The sequence below is a fragment of the Periplaneta americana genome, chromosome 3, assembly GCF_040183065.1.
Source record: "Periplaneta americana isolate PAMFEO1 chromosome 3, P.americana_PAMFEO1_priV1, whole genome shotgun sequence".
Lineage (NCBI taxonomy): Eukaryota > Metazoa > Arthropoda > Insecta > Blattodea > Blattidae > Periplaneta > Periplaneta americana.
The window spans coordinates 196,295,960-196,314,476 of NC_091119.1; the positions used below are offsets into that span (position 1 = coordinate 196,295,960).

The window sequence follows — 18,517 nt, forward strand, 5'->3', positions numbered from 1 at the left end:
TAGTAGCTTCGTTAATAGTCTGCCAAACTCTTTTGGCGGCCATTCCTATTGTTAACAAATTTCTCTGAGTAGTAACAAACTTTCATATTTCTTGTATAACGCAAGTTAAGATATTTCTGTATCTTTTATATTTTTTTTTTCATAAATCTTCATTCAAAGGTTCACGTTTTACTTTTTAGGCTAGTTTGTTTCTTGTGCGTATTGATTTAACAATACCCGAAGTGATCCAGGGTTTTACTTTTTATATTTACTGGGTACATTATTACAAGTATGAACGGTATATTTAGTTATTAGATCGCGGAGTATTTTGTAAAAATTTTGAAAACTAACTTCAGCGTTTTGGCAATAAAAAACCGTTTCCCATGTTTCTGAGCTAATATTTACGACTAAGCCTTTGTAATTGGCGGCCGTGTAGCTCAGTTGGTAGAGCAGCTGGCTACGAACTGGAAAGTCCGAGGTTCGATCCCGGGTGGTGTGACAGGATTTTTTCTCGTTGCCAAACTTTCAGAACGGCCCCGAGTTCACTCAGCCTCCTATAAAATTGAGTACCGGGTCTTTCCCGGGGGTAAAAGGCGGTCAGAGCGTGGTGCCGACCACACACACCTCATTCTAGTGCCGAGGTCATGGAAAGCATGAGGCTCTACCTCTATGCCCCCCAAATGCCTTCATGGCATGTTACGGGGCTACCTTTACCTTTTACCTTTATTATTCATACATTGTTTTCTGCTCAGGCTAGGTCTTTCATTGGAAACCCAGCGTTTTCAAATCTTTCCTATTTTATGCATTCTTCTTCGTCTCCACATATATTATTATTATTATTATTATTATTATTATTATATTATTATTATTATTATTATTATTATTATTATTATTATTGTTAATTTGTTGTGGCATTTCATCTTTCAGAAAACTGGAAAGGAAATAATATTAAAATCGTTAGATAAAGTCATTGACTGTTTGAAATTCAAGTATTATACGAAGTAAGTTTCTCTTTAAGAAATCACACTAAACAGAGCTGTTTTCTGCGTGCAGTCTCTACTTTAAAGGCCCAACACATCTCGCTGCTGAATTTCGAAAGTTGTTAAAGTTCTCAAGTCTGAACTTCTGTGACATGCATGGAATAGTCGCCTTGGATGTCCCGGAGAGCGTAGGCTGAAGCTACGTCCGCTGTCCGGATTAGAATGTAGCCGCCATGTCAGAACTAAGTCTGACGCTTTATTAAAAAAGGGAGGGCAAGACTTGTCCCTTCTCTCCGTTTGAGTTTCAACGAAATTTGTTTGCTCTTCTTTGCTCTTTTTGTGGTGCATAGGCTGCCTGTAGACATCGGAGTTCTTACTTTCTCCCGATCTGAGCCCATTTTTATTTCCTTATGCGAAGGATGAATTAAAAATAAAGACGATGAAAGAGTATTGGAACGGAGAAAAATTCTTTCCGGCGCCGGGATTTGAACCCGGGTTTTCAGCTCTACGTGCTGATGCTTTATCCACTAAGCCACACCGGATACACACCCCGGCGTCGGACAGAATCGTCTCAGATTAAGTTCCAACTTCTTTTCTCCGTTCCATTACTCTTTCATTGTACGATGACGCAGAATATCTGCATGGAACTATCATATGTACTTCGGTACATTAAATAATATGTATGATATGCGTAAATCACTTCGTTATTTAAGACGGCGCTTATTCCGTCGGATCCCGGCCAACTATTCACTCATAACCAGGGAACGGATTTATATGGACCTAAAAATATATGAAATAATGTAAATATATATGTAGTTATTTTTACCAAAATATGGAATTAAATATGGATTTTTACCCAAAATATGGAATTAAATATGGACTTAAAATTATAAAAAAATGACTATGTACGTTAAATATTGGTACATTTTAATCAAACTAAACAAAAAATATAATGGACGTACCTTATCTTCCAATGTAGTTTCAACAAAACACAATTTTTATTGTCTGTTACCATAACAATAGGTTACAAACATTTCTTTCAAGTGCTGAAAAGTGAATCTTCTTCTATTGTCTCTGAGGATAGATTTATACTGACTAAAAGAGCGTTCGACGTCACAAGAAGTAACTGGTACATAATTCAATTTCACAATGTCTGCTGGGGATAAGTCCAAGTTAATCTTCACTCTTGATTCACCACTCATCACAGCAACAACCTTTTGTAGTTCTTCATATCCAGGGTTTTTTGAAAGTACAGTGTCCACCTTAGCTCTTACTGCATCTGCAACTTTACCTCTACCACGATTCAGTTGTTCCACAGTACTATTTATAATTTCAAAACTTTCAGATAGTGAAAGGTGCCTATTTTGGAGACTTTTGAGCGTTTTTATGATGCATGAAAATGTATGCTGAATGTGAGCTAAGTCATTCTTCACACTTATGTCACAGGTAACTGTTTTCGCACTATCAATTGAGACTGCATCTTCAGAGTCCAATGCAAGGAGAACATTGTTAATAGAGTCTATATGTTCGGCATAATATTCAACTGCTTCTAGCCATGTACCCCATCTAGTTAAAATTGGCTTTGGTGGCAATGGAATTTCAGGGTACATTTCTTTCAACACGTTAACTCTACTGGGAGCTTTGAGAAATACTTTTTTCACTGATGAAATCAACAAATCTACTTTAGGGAAATTGTCTCTGACCACTTCTGCCACACGATGAAATGCATGCGCCACACAAGTAAAATGAGTCAATTTAGGATATACAACAGATAATGCTTGTCCAGCTTTGACCATATAAGGGGCAGCATCGCTAATAAAGAATAACACATTATCGTACATAATACCCTTTGGCCACAGGATACCCATAGCTTCGTTGAACAGTTTAACTATAGTTTTGTTATTGCACTTTTCTAGAACATCACAATGTAAAAGAATTCGTTCAGAATATTGTTCACTTAACAAACCGATAACTACATTACCAACAAGTCTACCTTCTTTGTCGGGAGTCTCATCAATGGAAACCCAAATTGAACTATCTTTAATTTCATCTCTTATCTTCTGTATTGTCTCATCGTAGATGGATGGAGCATACGTCTTCCTAAGTGTTGACTCATCCGGGATTGTATGTTGAGTATATTTTTCAAGGAATTCCCTGAAGACCTTATTCTTTAGTTTGTAGAGAGGAATATCAGCAGAGATGAGAGAACGGCACAGGTCGATGTTAAACTCAGATCTTACATTCGATGTTGTTGGTTGTGTTAAAAACAATTGTCTCTGCTTGGAATTTAGTTGTTTGTTGGCCTGATGTTTACTAGTTGTAATGTGTTGTTGCACCAGGAACTTTTGTGTAGATGATACTGCACACTGACACAAATTACAAAATAATATTTTATTGTCAGTTGATAAACCATCTTCTTTAAATTCTGAAATGTAACTTGTTAGTTTTGATTTTAAATTGACTGAATGACGTACTTTTGGCATATTTACCGTCTTTATAGTATGATTTACAAAACTGAACCTATGTGTACTCTGACTGGCATTTAACTGTTGAGCTGCACAACTGAAGTCTGTTAAAAATTTTAAATTAAATTAATACAGTTTTGTAACTTACTTTCCCATTGTTGATAGGACTGCTAATTTTCAAATAACTCTGATGTTAAAGGGATTACTGAACATGTGTTTAAATCTCTATTGTTGAAATGTATTTTTAAAAGTTAATGGAATTTTGTTTTGTTTTATTGTTAAACCTAATATAATATGGACTGTTTTATATGAAATATGGAAAATATATGGAAATTAACGAAAATATGTACTAAACTCTAAAATATGGAAAAATATGGAAAATAAAAGTAGGATTTTTCAACCCTACACATTGTGAAACATAAAGATAATGCAAAATATAAATTATATTAGCTTTATAAGTAAATATGTATTTACATATAAATCCTTTCCCTGCTCATAACGAATGCACCTCAGCACATGTGTGGACTTCGATCCTACGTTCATAGACATCTATGACGTAGTGCAGAGGGCGGCCACTAGAGGGAACCCAAGAGTTGGAACTTAATCTGAGACAATTCTGTCCGACGCCGGGGTGGGTATCCGGTGTGGCTTATTGGATAAAGCATCAGCACGTAGAGCTGAAAACCCGGGTTCAAATCCCGGCGCCGGAGAGAATTTTTCTCCGTTCCATTACTCTTTCATCGTACGATGACGCAGAATATCTGCATGGAAATATCATATCTACTTCGGTACATTAAAATAATATATCTGATATGCGTAAATCACTTCATGATTTAAGACGGCGCTTATTCCGTCGGATCCGGCCAACTAGTCCCTCATAACGAGTGCACCTCAGCACATGTGTGGACTTCGGTCCTCGTTCATAGACATCTATGACGTAGTGCAGAGGGCGGCCATTAGAGGGAACCCAAGAGTTGGAACTTAATCTGAGACGATTCTGTCCGACGCCGGGGTGGGTATCCGGTGTGGCTTATTGGATAAAGCATCAGCACGTAGAGCTGAAAACCCAGGTTCAAATCCCGGCGCCGGAGAGAATTTTTCTCCGTTCCATTACTCTTTCATCGTACGATGACGCAGAATATCTGCATGGAAATATCATATGTACTTCGGTACATTAAAATAATATATATAAAATAAAGACGCAAAGGTGCCAACTATTACCGATTGTCCGTAATTATTCAGGATTTTCCTCTGTTACTACTAATTACATTGTCAAAGAGAAAATTATTGAGGAAAAACAATATTATCGTTCAACAAACAAATATAATTAATGTAATCTTCATCTTACGATGTTTAAGCACGTATACACGTCCGTTGATGTGACATATTAATGAATTTAAATACTATTATAGTCACAATCATGCCATGGTATGAAAGAAAAATTACACAACCTCGAGCGGGAATCGAACCTGCGACTTCCTGTTCTCCAAGCCTTTGGCGTGAGACGAACTCGATAGCTCAGTGGTATAGCGGCTGACCGGAGAACAGGAAGTCGCAGGTTCGATTCCCGCTCGAGGTTGTGTAATTATTCTTTCATACGATGGCATGATTGTGACTATAATAGTATTTAAATTCACAAATATAATTAATTTATCCCTTATAAGGAAAACGAGAGAAAATATGTCAACACTGCACAAGACTTGGCAGCTATGCGTGCGAAATCTTTATTTCTGTCTGCTAGAATCTCTGGCCTTAAACCAGAAAGCAGGTTAATCTGTAATGTTACGTCGTCGGCGTGTGTACCTATCATGGTTTGTGAAATTGTGAACAAGACGATTGAATTCGGCATTTTATGTCGTATGTGGTACATAATATACTTTATGGACCCGGGTTCGATCCTTGTGTTGGGCAAGCTCGTGGTCCAGGTAACACAGGGATTTTCCCCGGTAGCTCCGGTATCGCCGTGGGGTTCTAACAAATCATCATCTCGTCACGGGTGTAGCTTCCAATGGCGCACCCCGCGCAACGACTCTGTCGGTAAATTGGTCTACACATCTGGCTTTACAGGTCATAGGTGAATAACGAATAGTCAAGTACCCGCCATTAGCAAAAAAAAAAAAAAAAATTCAGTGGTTGGTTTTCTTAAATGAAGCGCGTAAGTAATCTCCTGGTAGAGGGGCAGAGAAGGCCTGACGGCCTTATCTCTACCAGGTTAAATAAATAAATACTATATACTAAGTTCGCAAACTGCATCCACTAGTAAGAGGACAGTATATCTATAAAATTGACCAAGGTATGTATTAAAATGCCCTACCATGAAAACAATACCAGCGAGTAATCTTTAAGTTTATGGCTCATTTCCTCAAAAATACACCCTCGAGGTATTTTCTTTTTTTTTTCATTTTTATAATAATTTAGTACGAACTTTCAGCTTCATATCTGAGAAAGAAATTTCTAAAACAGACCAAGTTATGCATTAAAATATCCTGTCATAAAAACAAATTACCAGCCAGCAATATGTAAGTTTAGCACCCATTTTCTCAAAACTGTATTTTCTTTATCAAAACTGTTGAAATCAAATCTTTCACAATTTTTCAGAAAATTGAATTACATTTTGCATGGCTCTTTTTCTTAGTAAGATCAACAAACTGCAGCTTAATCCTTATTCTATCTTTAACAGAAATTTAGAAAAAAAAAAAAAACAATTAAAAATAAATTTCTTAAAAATTTTAATACAGTAGGCTATATCAAGATTTTTTTCTTCCTCTTGCAGTGCATATATTTTACCGATTAATCTACGGCTTATGTTTACCTTTAAGGCTAAAAAATAATTACTAAAAAATATTGAAGATGTTGGGAGTAATTTTTAAAGAGCAGTTTGGTGAAAATAGGAAAATGGCTTTTTTTTTAATACACACTTCCAAAATTTTTTTGTGTAGGCATTTTTTTTTTCTTTTAGACTGAGGAGTCATTTTCAAGCCAATAAAATTTCATGAAAATAGTGCTCAGGATATGGAGCAATAACATTTATAAAACATAAAAATTGTTAATGGTGAAAGATATAACATACAACACTTCCGATAATATGATGTGATCAGAAGGTGAAAAAATTGCCACCGGCGTAGCTCAGGCGGTAGCGCGTTTGTCTGCTGATCCGGAGTTGAGCTCGGGTGCGGGTTCGATTCCCGCGTGGGCTGATTACTTGACTGGGTTTTTCCGAGGTTTTCTCCAACCGTAAAGTGAATGTCAGGTAATCTATGACGAATCCTCGGCATCATTTCGTTAAATACTATCTCGCTATCATCAATTTCATAGACGCTAAATAACACAGTAGTTGATAGAGCGCCGTTAAATAAACAAGTAATTTTTTTCTCATAAAATCAACTGTTAGATGCAAAACATCTCACGAAAAATATTTTATCGCAGAAGAACTGACAGGTAACGTGTAAATTATACACCATACTAGTAATATGAATCAGATCCGATTTTCTCGAAGGAGGCCTGAATAAGGTGAGACTACGGATAAATCACTTCAAATGTTGGTATCTCTGTATTTTGAACAATACTTAAAAAAAACAAACGAGACTATTGTTGCGAATACGATCATGATATACTTTTAGGTGAATGTCTTCAGAAAAAGACTTTTTATGCACGATAGTGTGTTTTCTCACCGTTACAGCAAACGGTCCCTACGATTGAAAGTTGATTTAACTGAATTCAGAGTTGCCAACCTAGATAAGTATGTTGAAATATTACAAATAACTGCTCTAGAGTTGTAATGAAAACCACTGCCGTCTATGTACGCTACAATCCTAATATGCATGTAAAATTCATACGCAGAAGGTAGTGTTAATTAATATGCATTATACGAAACAAATCACTGCATTTGAAATGTACTGAACTTTATTTAAACAATTATTTTGAAGTTGATGGTGGAGATTGTACGTTGGCAAGACTGCTAACCTTCAGTCAGCTGTTCATAGTGTAATGTACGTACTGTATATTAAGATTTTTTTTTAATATGATTTTCAAAATATACTATCGTGCAAACAATACTACACAGTACACGTTTGTGAAGTGCATTACAAAATATCAGAAATTGAAAAACTCGCTGTGCTCTTTTTTCAAATTTTTCTTTTTCAATTTTCCCAACCCTGTATCGTAATATACTATTACACCATGAGTTGTAGCCTTATTCAGCCAACGTTTCCAAACTACTATTTGCAGATTCCATCATAATTAGGGCTGCATGGTCCAAGATCAGAAGGATCGCATATATTTGTTGTCCGCTATCTAAAACAACACCCTGTATAGATTTAAAGGCTTTAGGAACCTTACTTTCTGACCACCACTAATTGCAGGTTTTGTTATTGAAATTGGCACTGCAAACAGGCTGGACGGTAGATAGAAGCAATACCACAGCTTGCGGCTGTGAAGGAAGTAGCCTGGTGACCAGGACTGAGGTTGTTTAAGTGGTCATTCCCGCATCTCGCGGGAGCACAGAGGCGAGCCGTAACCGTAACGGATGGAGCGGGCAAATGGTGTACACGTGCCGTGCGCGAGAACGATGCTACCCCTTCACAGCTACATTTGGCTGTGGTTCTCAAATGTCTGTTAAAAGAGCTACATTGTCGTTCTCGCAAGTTACATTTCAGACCTCTCTCTATATCGGGGTGACAAACTTTGTGCTCTCCTTCTCACTTTTATTTCAGTTTGAAGACATCATCGTATTTCTTCTACATTTTTGGAAAAATGTTTCGTTATATCTCATCTTTCTGACCGTCCGTTCGTTAGATCGACCATTTCTCTGTCTGTCCGTCTTTCTTGTATGTAGCCTATGTTTGTGTGTATGTATGTATGTATGTATGCCTTTCCATCTGTATGTCTGTTTCTGTCTACCGATTTGTCTCTATATATAGGTCGATCTTTCTATCTACCCACCTACCCATCCGCCTGCCAGATATTTGTCAGTCCTAATTATTTTTTCTATCTATCTATCTATCTATCTATCTATCTATCTATCTATCTATCTATCTATCTATCTATCTATCTATCTATCTATCTATCTATCTATCTATCTATCTATCTATCTATCTATCTATCTATCTATCTATCTATCCATCTATCCATCTATCCATCCATCCATCCATCCATCCATCCATCCATCCATCCATCCCTCTACCTATCTACCTACCTACCTACCCACCTATCCACCTACCTACCCACCTATCTACCTATCTATCTATCTATCTATCTATCTATCTATCTATCTATCTATCTATCTATCTATCTATCTATCTATCTATCTATCTATCTATCTATCTATCTATCTATCTATCTATCTATCTATCTATCTATCTATCTATCTATCTATCTATCTATCTATCTATCTATCTATCTATCTATCTATCTATCTATCTATCTATCTATCTATCTATCTATCTATCTATCTATCTATCTATCTATCTATCTATTCTACCTAACCTGTCTATCTATTATTCTTTGTGATGTACATAAGTACATAATATATTTCCGTGCAGGAATTCTGCATTACCATTTGATGAAGGAAGGATGAAGCGGAGAAAAATTCTCTCCGGCACTGGGACTCGAACCCGGATTTTCAGATCTACGTGCTGACACTTTATCCACTAAGCCACACCGGATTCCAGTTCCGATGCCGGATCGAATCTCTCAGTTTGCTGAAAACCTGGGTTCGAGTCCCGGTGCCGGAGAGGATTTTTCTCCGCCTACCCATCCTTCATCACAACTGTCTATCTACCTTGTCTATGTGTCCTGTCTATCTAAATTGTGTATCTATGATTTTATACCTAGCTTGTCTAATTATTTATCAATATCTGTATACCTATTCTTTACCTATAGCCTACAGCTATCTACCTACGTATCGTACCCATCTACACTTATCTATTTACCAATCTGCTTATCTGTCTATCTAGCCACGAACAATCGTACACATTTAGCTGCTTACCCATTTAACTTCCTACTTTTCTATCGTTTTCCTTCCTTTTTTAATTTTTCAGGCTTTTACGATGATTGTGTTGAAAAGCATCCTTTGGAGTTGTTACTAATAAAGATTAAATAAAAGTGTTCACTTCGGATTATGTATTATATGACTTTCTTGTGTTAAATTCTATCGTACCTGGTTTATATGTTTCGACCTATTATGGGTCATCCTCAGAACTGGTCGTTGTTGGTCTTGGCGCCTCTTGTTTTATTTCCTGTGAGAATGTGTTCGTGTGGTGTAATGTGGAGTCAAAGAGTGTGTGTGTTCTGAAATTGAGTTGTATGTTGAGAATATCGTTGGGGTGTGTTTTCGTGTGTCTGTATATTTCATATTGTTCTAGTGTGTTGAGTTTCTGGCTTTTTGGTTGGATGTGCAGTATTTCCATGTCTGTGTTGATGTCTCTGTAGGTGTGGTTAACATTTGTGATGTGTTCTGCATATGTGGAGGTGTTTTGTAATTTTGTTATGGCTGTGATGTGTTCTTTGTAACGTGTTTGAAATGATCTGCCTGTCTGTCCTATGTAGAAGTTGATGCAGGTGTTAACACAAAGTCATATTAATACATATTCCGAAGTGATACAGTGTTAAAAGTTGTGTGATCACAATGTATAAAAGTGTTCAACTGTCATTCTCAACCGGGGTACCGCTACCCCTTGGGGATCCGCAGAGCCATTAATAGAGGGCTGCGAAAAAATTAATGGTGGTGGTGGTTGTTTTTAAAAGTTCTTTTATGAAAATTTCAACATAACGCCTTTTAAAAATTGATATCAAATTTCACATTTCTATATTCTACATTGTTCCCCACACAGACCAGGGAGCTGCAGTACAATAATGTGAGGAAAATAGGGATTTCATAATCGGTAATTATGTATGGAATTATAGAATGGGATAGCTTATTTAAATCCAATTTTTATCTACTTTATTTAGTATAGAAGGAAATAATCTATCCATAAATCTATTGATTTTCATTGTTTTTAGACTTTGATATTCTTAAAATAAAACAAATTTATTATATTATATTATATTAATAAAATTCATACACAAAAATCGAAATAATTTTGAATTTTATTCTCATAGTTATGAAACAAAAGCTATGAATCCTTTAAGATTGTTTGAACCAAAATGCAACACTGCTACAGTATTTAATCATAGTAATAATTTAAGCCCAAGAATATATAACAAATTTATATTTAAATATCCTAATCTTGCAAATCAAGATTTTCAGGTATAACTCCCTGTAAAGTTGATTTGAATAATTTTCGAGGGAAAAATTGTTCCGGAGCCGGGTATCGAACCCGGGACCTTTGGTTTAACGTACCAACGCTCTACCACTGAGCTACTCGGGAACTCTAACCTCTATATCCACAGACCTCAAAGTGGGCTGACAACCGTCAAGCAACCAACTTCGAGTGCACACTAACTCCGTGTGACTTAAATTGTGGTTTTCTGTTAACGAACAGTGATGTGTATTATGCAAATCAAGCTTTTCAGGTATAACTCCCTGTAAAGTTGATTTGAATAATTTTCGAGGGAAAAATTGTTCCGGAGCCGGGTATCGAACCCGGGACCTTTGGTTTAACGTACCAACGCTCTACCACTGAGCTACTCGGGAACTCTAACCGACACCGATCTTGTCAATTCTAATAGTTCTAGTATTAAATTTAAAAAGTGATGTATGGATTTTATAAAAATTGGAAAATTGTAAATTTAAATTTATATATTCTTATTGCGTAGTAGACATAAGACAAATTGTATTATATACTTCTTAATTTCAATTCAGGAATCCGCCCCTGAGCACGAGTTCTACTCTTTCAGGGGCGAACTAAAGTTTTTCTGTTTATATTATATATTTTATGTTATAATTATTAGCAAAATAAATAAAATAAATAATCAGAAATGTTGAGAATCACCGGTACAAATGGAGCACGATGTAGATATATACTGAAATTTGCAACATTTATATAATCTATGAGTAAATAAGTTTTTGCTCTGTCACTGGAAAAGATTCAAAAAACGGGCTCTCAAAAAGTGTTGTCGTAATAATTCACCATTACAATGGGACACACTCACGGACAGGAGAACGCGAATTCGATTATGCGCAATGTTCAAAACATAGAGAGTGAGCCTGCCTGGAGAGAAATAAAAAATAAGTTGCAGCCGCCAAATTACTTTTCAAGGAATGACCACTCATATAAATTGGGGGAAAGAAGGCAGAGGACGGACACTGGAAAGTTTTCTTTTCTCAATCGTACTATCAGGGACTGGAATGCTTTACCTGCAGACTTACTAAAGGCTTTACCAATAACCAAAGAGTATTTAAAAATAGGATTAAGGACTTTACTAATAGACGGTAGTATATTATACACACTACTTAAAGGGTATAATTGATATCTTGTTATTTGAAGTGTTCTATCAGTGAGGAAGTGTGTTGTGTCAGTGAAGTCTATTGTGTAAGTGAAGTGTGTTGGTGTCAGTGAAGAAGTGGCTGTATTTGAACAGTGAAATGGTTAGAAGTGTTAGTGAAATCAGGTAGAATCAGTGCAGTGAGTGAGTTGACAGCGAAATAAGTGTAGTGCCGAAAGGTACTTGTGCAGGTATGAACCTGTCACACTCGTGGATCTCAGTTCTAACTTAGGGTTAAGATACAAATTAGATTTACTTTAAATGTTATTTTAAGAGATCATGCTTCATTTAATTTAGGATGCTCCTTGTTATTATTATTATTATTATTATTATTATTATTATTATTATTATTATTATTATTATTATTATTATTATTATTAGAATGCTCGGACTTATAAGGTCTATAACTTATTCTTTTTCTACACCAGATACTCTTGTAATTCTATATTATATATTAATCAGATCTAAACTAGAATATGCATCTGTCGCCTGGAACTCTATTACTTCTACTCATTCGGCTAAATTGGAAATCATCCAAAGAAAATTTATGTCCCTATGTGCCTTTAGGTTTTTGCCTAATTCATCTGTTTTCAATTATGAGCGTAATTGTAAATATTTTAACTTTTCTAGCCTTTATGCTAGACGTATTGAACTTGACTACTTATTCTTTTGTAAGGCCTTAAAGGGTGATATTGATTGTGAATCCTTCATAAACAATATCTACCTTCGGGCCCCTACGAATGGTTTAAGATTTCATAAAAATGTTTATACCTATAAGCCTAAATCTCTCTCTCTCCAGTTGTCAGATGCATTAAAGCTGCAAATTTCCATTATATTAATTCAGATCCGTTTAATGTATAGTTTGTTGTTAGGCTACTCTTATATTATGTATATTCATTTTACCTTCATTTGTTTGTGTTGTTTTTAGCTTTTCTGTACCATGTATTTTTGTAATTATTATCTATTCAATTTGTCATTATTGTTTGTTTGTATTTAACTGTAATTTTAATAATTATTTATTATGCACTGTTTTTGATATCTTTTCATCATGTCATTCATTATATTTAATTGCCATTATTTTTAATTATCTCACTGAACTAATTTTAATAATTATTTGTGCTATCTAACTTTGTTGCATTTGGTCAATGATTTATGTAGACTATTATATTGTTTGTATTTTCATCTCATTGCCATTTTCTATCATTCATTCTCATCATCATTTGTTGCTTTGTTCTGTTCTGTATCGTGCTAAAGTGTAATTGGCCTTGTGCTGTTGTGTTGCACGTTAATATTCTAAATAAATAAATAAATAAAAATAAATTATTATTAATTATTGTCTATTATTAATTGTCATTATTGAGTGTAATTAGTTACCACTGCCACCGGGTATATACCCATTTGCAGTGTGAATAAATACATACATACATTAGTGATTTATATGAAGTTGCGGTATATGATTTTATTGGTAATTATGTCCGACACCCGGTATAGTATTTCTCCATTTTTGTGTAAGAGAAATACTCTATAAATCGTGAAGATTTCCCCCCTATTTTCTGCGTCGGAAATCCGCACTGTAGCTATCCAGTTAACTGTAAGCGAAGACTCAGCCTTGCAACATTGTTCTGTTATCAGAGTTTATGTGCGCCCTTGTTGACAATTTTGAGACCCCTGGAGCATAACATAATGCAGCGGGGCAATTTCCACTAACACGCTGCTCCGCTCTGTTACTTCAGGTCGCTAGTCATGATTGTGGAATTCAGCAAAGGCTATGAAATTTCAGTGCGTGGGTCTCATTTGGGAAGCGAGCTAAGAGTATTGCAATAACACTAAAATATAGCCCGGCATCTCCCGGCATCCGCATGTGGAACACGGTTTTACATTTTAGTCCCCTTCCCAAACGGCTATAAAAGGAGATACGTACGCATGTCCTACAGTGTGTGTTAATATCAACAGGTGTACACGAACTGCGCATGCGTGAATGCGACGGGCGGCAACCTGACAGAGCTGCTGCAAGGGGAAGACGCTGCCTTCGGGTCGTACCAGGCCATGAACCGCATGTGCACATCGCACTGCGCTTACTTGTGGCCCTTCGTGGCCCTCGCCTTCCTCACCATGTTCTTCACGTTCCTGAGCACGATGCCGGCCCTCTCGGCAACGCTGAGGTCAGTACACATTTAAGAGATAATGCTGAAAAATAATCCACTTTTTATGCTCGTAATTATATTTGAGAATTTTTTAAATGATCTAGATGGAATTATAGGATTGAGTTTTTTTTTTACCAGTAATATAACTGTTTTATAAATTCTGACTTTCAAACTTATAAAATCGTATTGTATATTAGCTCATGCGATAAGTATAACATTGTAAACTAATTTCATAATAATGGTCCATGGGCGTGAATTTGAACTGCCACTGGGGGAGACCCTGGTGTACCAGCATCATGCGGAAGTACTGCGTGAAGTCTGCAGCCAGGTAGTGCCACTCGAAACTTCTGTCCAGCAGCCAGATCTTGGGGTCCTCTCGTTTTAGATCGGATTCGCACTCGCTCTTGTGAAGGTACACCAGACACACCTTTCCGATGCCTTGGCAAGCGTCCAGTTCGAAGATCTTGCACTTGACGCCGAAGTTGGGGCGCTGCCTGGGGTCGTCCTGCTCGCTGCAGATCTCGATGTCCAGCAGCGTGGGGCATTCCGCATCGCCCATGCTCTTGACGCCGGCCAGCCGTTGTAAATCAGACATAGAGTTGATCTTCATGTTGCCGATGGGGAGCACCTCGCCTTGTGGATATTCTCGACCATGGCTTCATTAAAGATCGGACATCCTCTCTCCTTTCTTCGTGGAAGTTTTGTTCTTGCGAACTTTCTACCCGTGCTCAAGCAGGTACGCTACACATTAAATGAGAAAGATCTCTTCTAACGAAATAGAGTTAGGAAATGATCCCAGGATGGAGGCAGCATTCCCTCGCTGAACCGCTATTCCAATGCGTTGACGAAGGAAATTGATACATCTAGGATCGCCGGTACGGGACAGTAGGCGTGTACCAATTTGGGTGAGTAGATCTTTAGCGTCTCTACACCACGGACCAAAGGTCTCAACTGCAAAAGCGACGAAGATGTAATTTGATGTTAAATGTTCATATTTGCGTCGTTTAGCATGATAAGCGGATTCAGCAGCAGATCCGGCACAATTGACAGAAGATTTTAAATGGGAAAGGGCTAATGTATCTACACATGTAAAATCCCAGATGAGTGATTTACCTTTGGACCAAGGAATTAATGTCAAGCCGTCAGGTCGTTTACCATCCGACCGGCTAATACCAGTAGTTTATTTAAAACCAATAATTTCAATCCACTTTATTTATTACAGAAGAAAATAATTAAAATATGTATTCATAAACCCATTGATTTTCCATCTCAAAAATTGTTTTTAGACTTTAAGGGTGCTATGCATAGACATTTCGCTAGCCCGAGCTACGAACGTGCTAAACTAGCCCCGGCTATCGAGTGATTACTTTTACAGGATTCATATCATATCATATCGCTAACACTGGTTTATGAATACGAAAAACGCATATGACTTGTATCGTCTCAAATGCAGGTAGTAAGGCCGTAAAAGCATTACGAGAGGGGTTCGGCCGGCACCATGGATCGTGTCCCGGCATAGCTCAGTTGGAAAGAGCGCTCAGCGCGCAGAGCTGAGAGGTCCTGGGTTCGATTCCCGGTGCCGGTACGAATTTTTCTCGTATTAAATAGTAATAATACATATTGGCTACTTCATAGTAGCCGTTTAGTATTCAATGAGGTGGGCGAGACCTCATACAAAATGAATATGTGATGTATTATTATTAAAGGTTTTTAAGAATAATTCGTGAACCTTTAAGGGCAGACATAACTATTGAACTAATGAACTCATTTCTCACAGACCGAATTTTCTGCAGAATGTTACAAAGGTTCTGGGTATTGTTCCTTTCGCTCCAATTAATAACCCAATTACCTCCATGGACGGTATGTGGTATTTGTCTAAGAAGTATGAAATTGTATGTTTGTACAGTAGGTTACACAATTTTTCTTTCATTTCCGTACAATTCTAAATACATTTTTTACAGCATCATCTTACTTCCTCCCTATACTTGCAGTCTGTAGTCGCCACGGTGATCTAGTGGCTAGAGAGCTGAACTTATAATCCTGTAGACTCGGGTTCGATTCCCGGCGTACCTCCTATTTATAACTTGTTTTGGACAAGCCTATGGTCCAGACAACACAGGGATTTTTTGAGAGAGCTCCGGTTCCCCTGTGACATCTCAACAGATCTCCATCATCAACTCGTCGCGGGTGTAGCGTAGACAAGCCTCCAATGACGCACCCTGGGCAACGACACTGTCGGTAAATTCGTCTACAGAACTGGCTTCATATGAACGACCAACAGTCAAGTACCTACCACGATAGGCAGCCTGCAAAGCCTCCGAGTAACAAGCGAGACTCGCGATTCGAGTTTTTCCTCTGGAATTGGTTCGAATCCCGACTTGGCCTATTTTCTAGTAGGGTTTTTGTTGAGATTTTCCGCAGCTATAATGCGAAGATCTGCTAATTCCACGGCGAAATTTTGGATTTATCTCGCGAAATACCATTTCGATTCCATGAATTCTATTGACGGTAAATAGCCTAGTAGTTGAAATAGCGTCGTTAAAGAAAAATTAAACACATTGTTTTATTTATAATTGGATTATATTACACGAAATTAAAAATAATAGAAGTGAAAATTGCAACTCAAGTTTTCCAACTGGGCAATGTACGCCCGGCATCTGCGGACACTTCTCGGACACGCTGGTTTGGCTGGTTGCCGAGTCGGAAGGCGCTATGTTGTAAACTTTAATTTTTCCTTGAAGAGTCAACTTCAAGTCGTCTGTTGTGCAATCTTGTTTACACCGTGAATATAAAGTATTAATAATTCATAGTGTTCTGCCCAAGAGTAGGTCTTTCACTGCAAACCCAGCATTCACCAATCTTTCCTATTTTCTGTCTTCCTCTTTGTCTTCTCATATGATCCCTATATCTTAATGTCGTCTATCATCTGATGTCTTCTTCTGCCCCGAACTCTTCTCCCGTTCACCATTCCTTCCAGTGCATCCTTCAGTTGGCAGTTTCTTCTTAATCAGTGACCCAGCCAATTCCTTTTTCCTCTTTCTAATCAGATCCAGCATCATTCTTTCATCATCCACACTTTCCAACATAGTTTCGTTTCTTATTCTGTCTGTCCACTTCATACGCTTCATAAATAGACAGACAGACAGACAGTATCTAAAACGTAATATTGGTAAAATCATTGACACTGTAGATTGGATTTGCCATCAATGTCCTTCTCACCATCCTTCTGAAAGTAAAATATGACGTGTTTCTTATATGCAATGGTAAAGAGTTATAAAGTTTATACGACATGGAAATAAAACTATTGCTTGTAGTATTATATTTGTACTTGGTGAAATATATGTCAAGTCTGGAACGGGTAGAATAATTATGAATGGATGAACAAGTAGGAAGATTATGCACGTTACGCTTAACATACAGAAGGCAATCGAGAATAAACATTGACGGCAACGTACAAAAAGTGGTTTATAATGAGTTCTAGAAGAGACACCACAAATAATTCTCACTGCTCTCTTTTGAAGAATAAACAACTTAAAAACCGAAGTATGGTTGCCCCACACATATCCAAATTTGAAATGCTTCTATTCGTTTCTCTTAATTTCGTCAATGTCCGTGTTTCTGTTCCTAAACGTTTTAATAAAGTAACAGAGTTACACCCTGTATATATGTATGTGTATCGTGGTTCGTCCGCTCAAAAATGTCGCTGAAATGACGCCCCTGGTTTTGTCTGATGTACAGGTGCGTGCAGGACGACCAGCGCTCGTTCGCGCTGGGCATCCAGTGGATAAAAGTCCGTCTGATCGGCACCATCCCCGCACCCATGGTGTTCGGGGCCCTTATCGACGAGACATGCATCCTCTGGCAGGAGTCCTGCCATCATGACGAGAATGGAGCCTGTCTTGTATACGACAACGTGTACATGAGTCGGTGAGTGTGAATTATTAGCTGGTCTAATAAGTAATGAGTGTTTTGTAAAATAATAGTATTTTACCTGAGCCAAAAATACTATAGACAAAGGAATAAGTTCGTAATTAGTATTCTCTTCGTGGACCAAATTTATGGTAAAACGGTTCAAGTACATATTACCGTGGCTCATTGCAGCTATTTCCTACCAAAGGCCTAAATATTTTTATTTCATTTATTTTATTTATTTATTTAATACTTTAAACTTGAGCTACATTAGGCATTGCAGCCCGGAAGAGCAGAAGCTCGTGCTCGGGTGCAGTTCAGATCAGTTATACAAAATATATCACAAAATTAAGAGAGTTCATTGAGCACAATAACATTAATAAATGGTAAATTAATACAGCATGCAATAATAGGGTCTATACACAAATAGAAAATACAAAAGTACATAAATATTAGAGTATCAATTTTTAACTCAATTAACTTAAACAATTAAATAATGAATCTGATTTGTTTCTTAAATCTATGCGTGTTAAGTGTACTTTGCTCAGGGTAAGCTCTAATTAATTCATTATATATAAATCAAGTTTCAGGTATAACTAACTGTAAAGGTGATTTC

The 18,517-nt window shown here is 37.1% G+C and overlaps 1 protein-coding gene across 4 annotated transcripts in view; it reads left to right on the forward strand.

Annotated features, from left to right (window-relative positions):
* Oatp26F (Organic anion transporting polypeptide 26F) overlaps window positions 1–18,517 on the forward strand; it is a 387,249-nt gene that overhangs the window by 348,504 nt on the left and 20,228 nt on the right. For all 4 annotated transcript variants that reach the window (XR_011331492.1, XM_069822440.1, XM_069822441.1 and 1 more), the window contains exons 11-12: window positions 13,802–14,010; window positions 17,731–17,919. Coding sequence is in view for 3 of the 4 variants with exons in the window: in XM_069822440.1 (XP_069678541.1) it covers window positions 13,802–14,010; window positions 17,731–17,919 (398 nt within the window). In the remaining variant the exon portion in view is untranslated. The remainder of the gene's footprint in view (window positions 1–13,801; window positions 14,011–17,730; window positions 17,920–18,517) is intronic.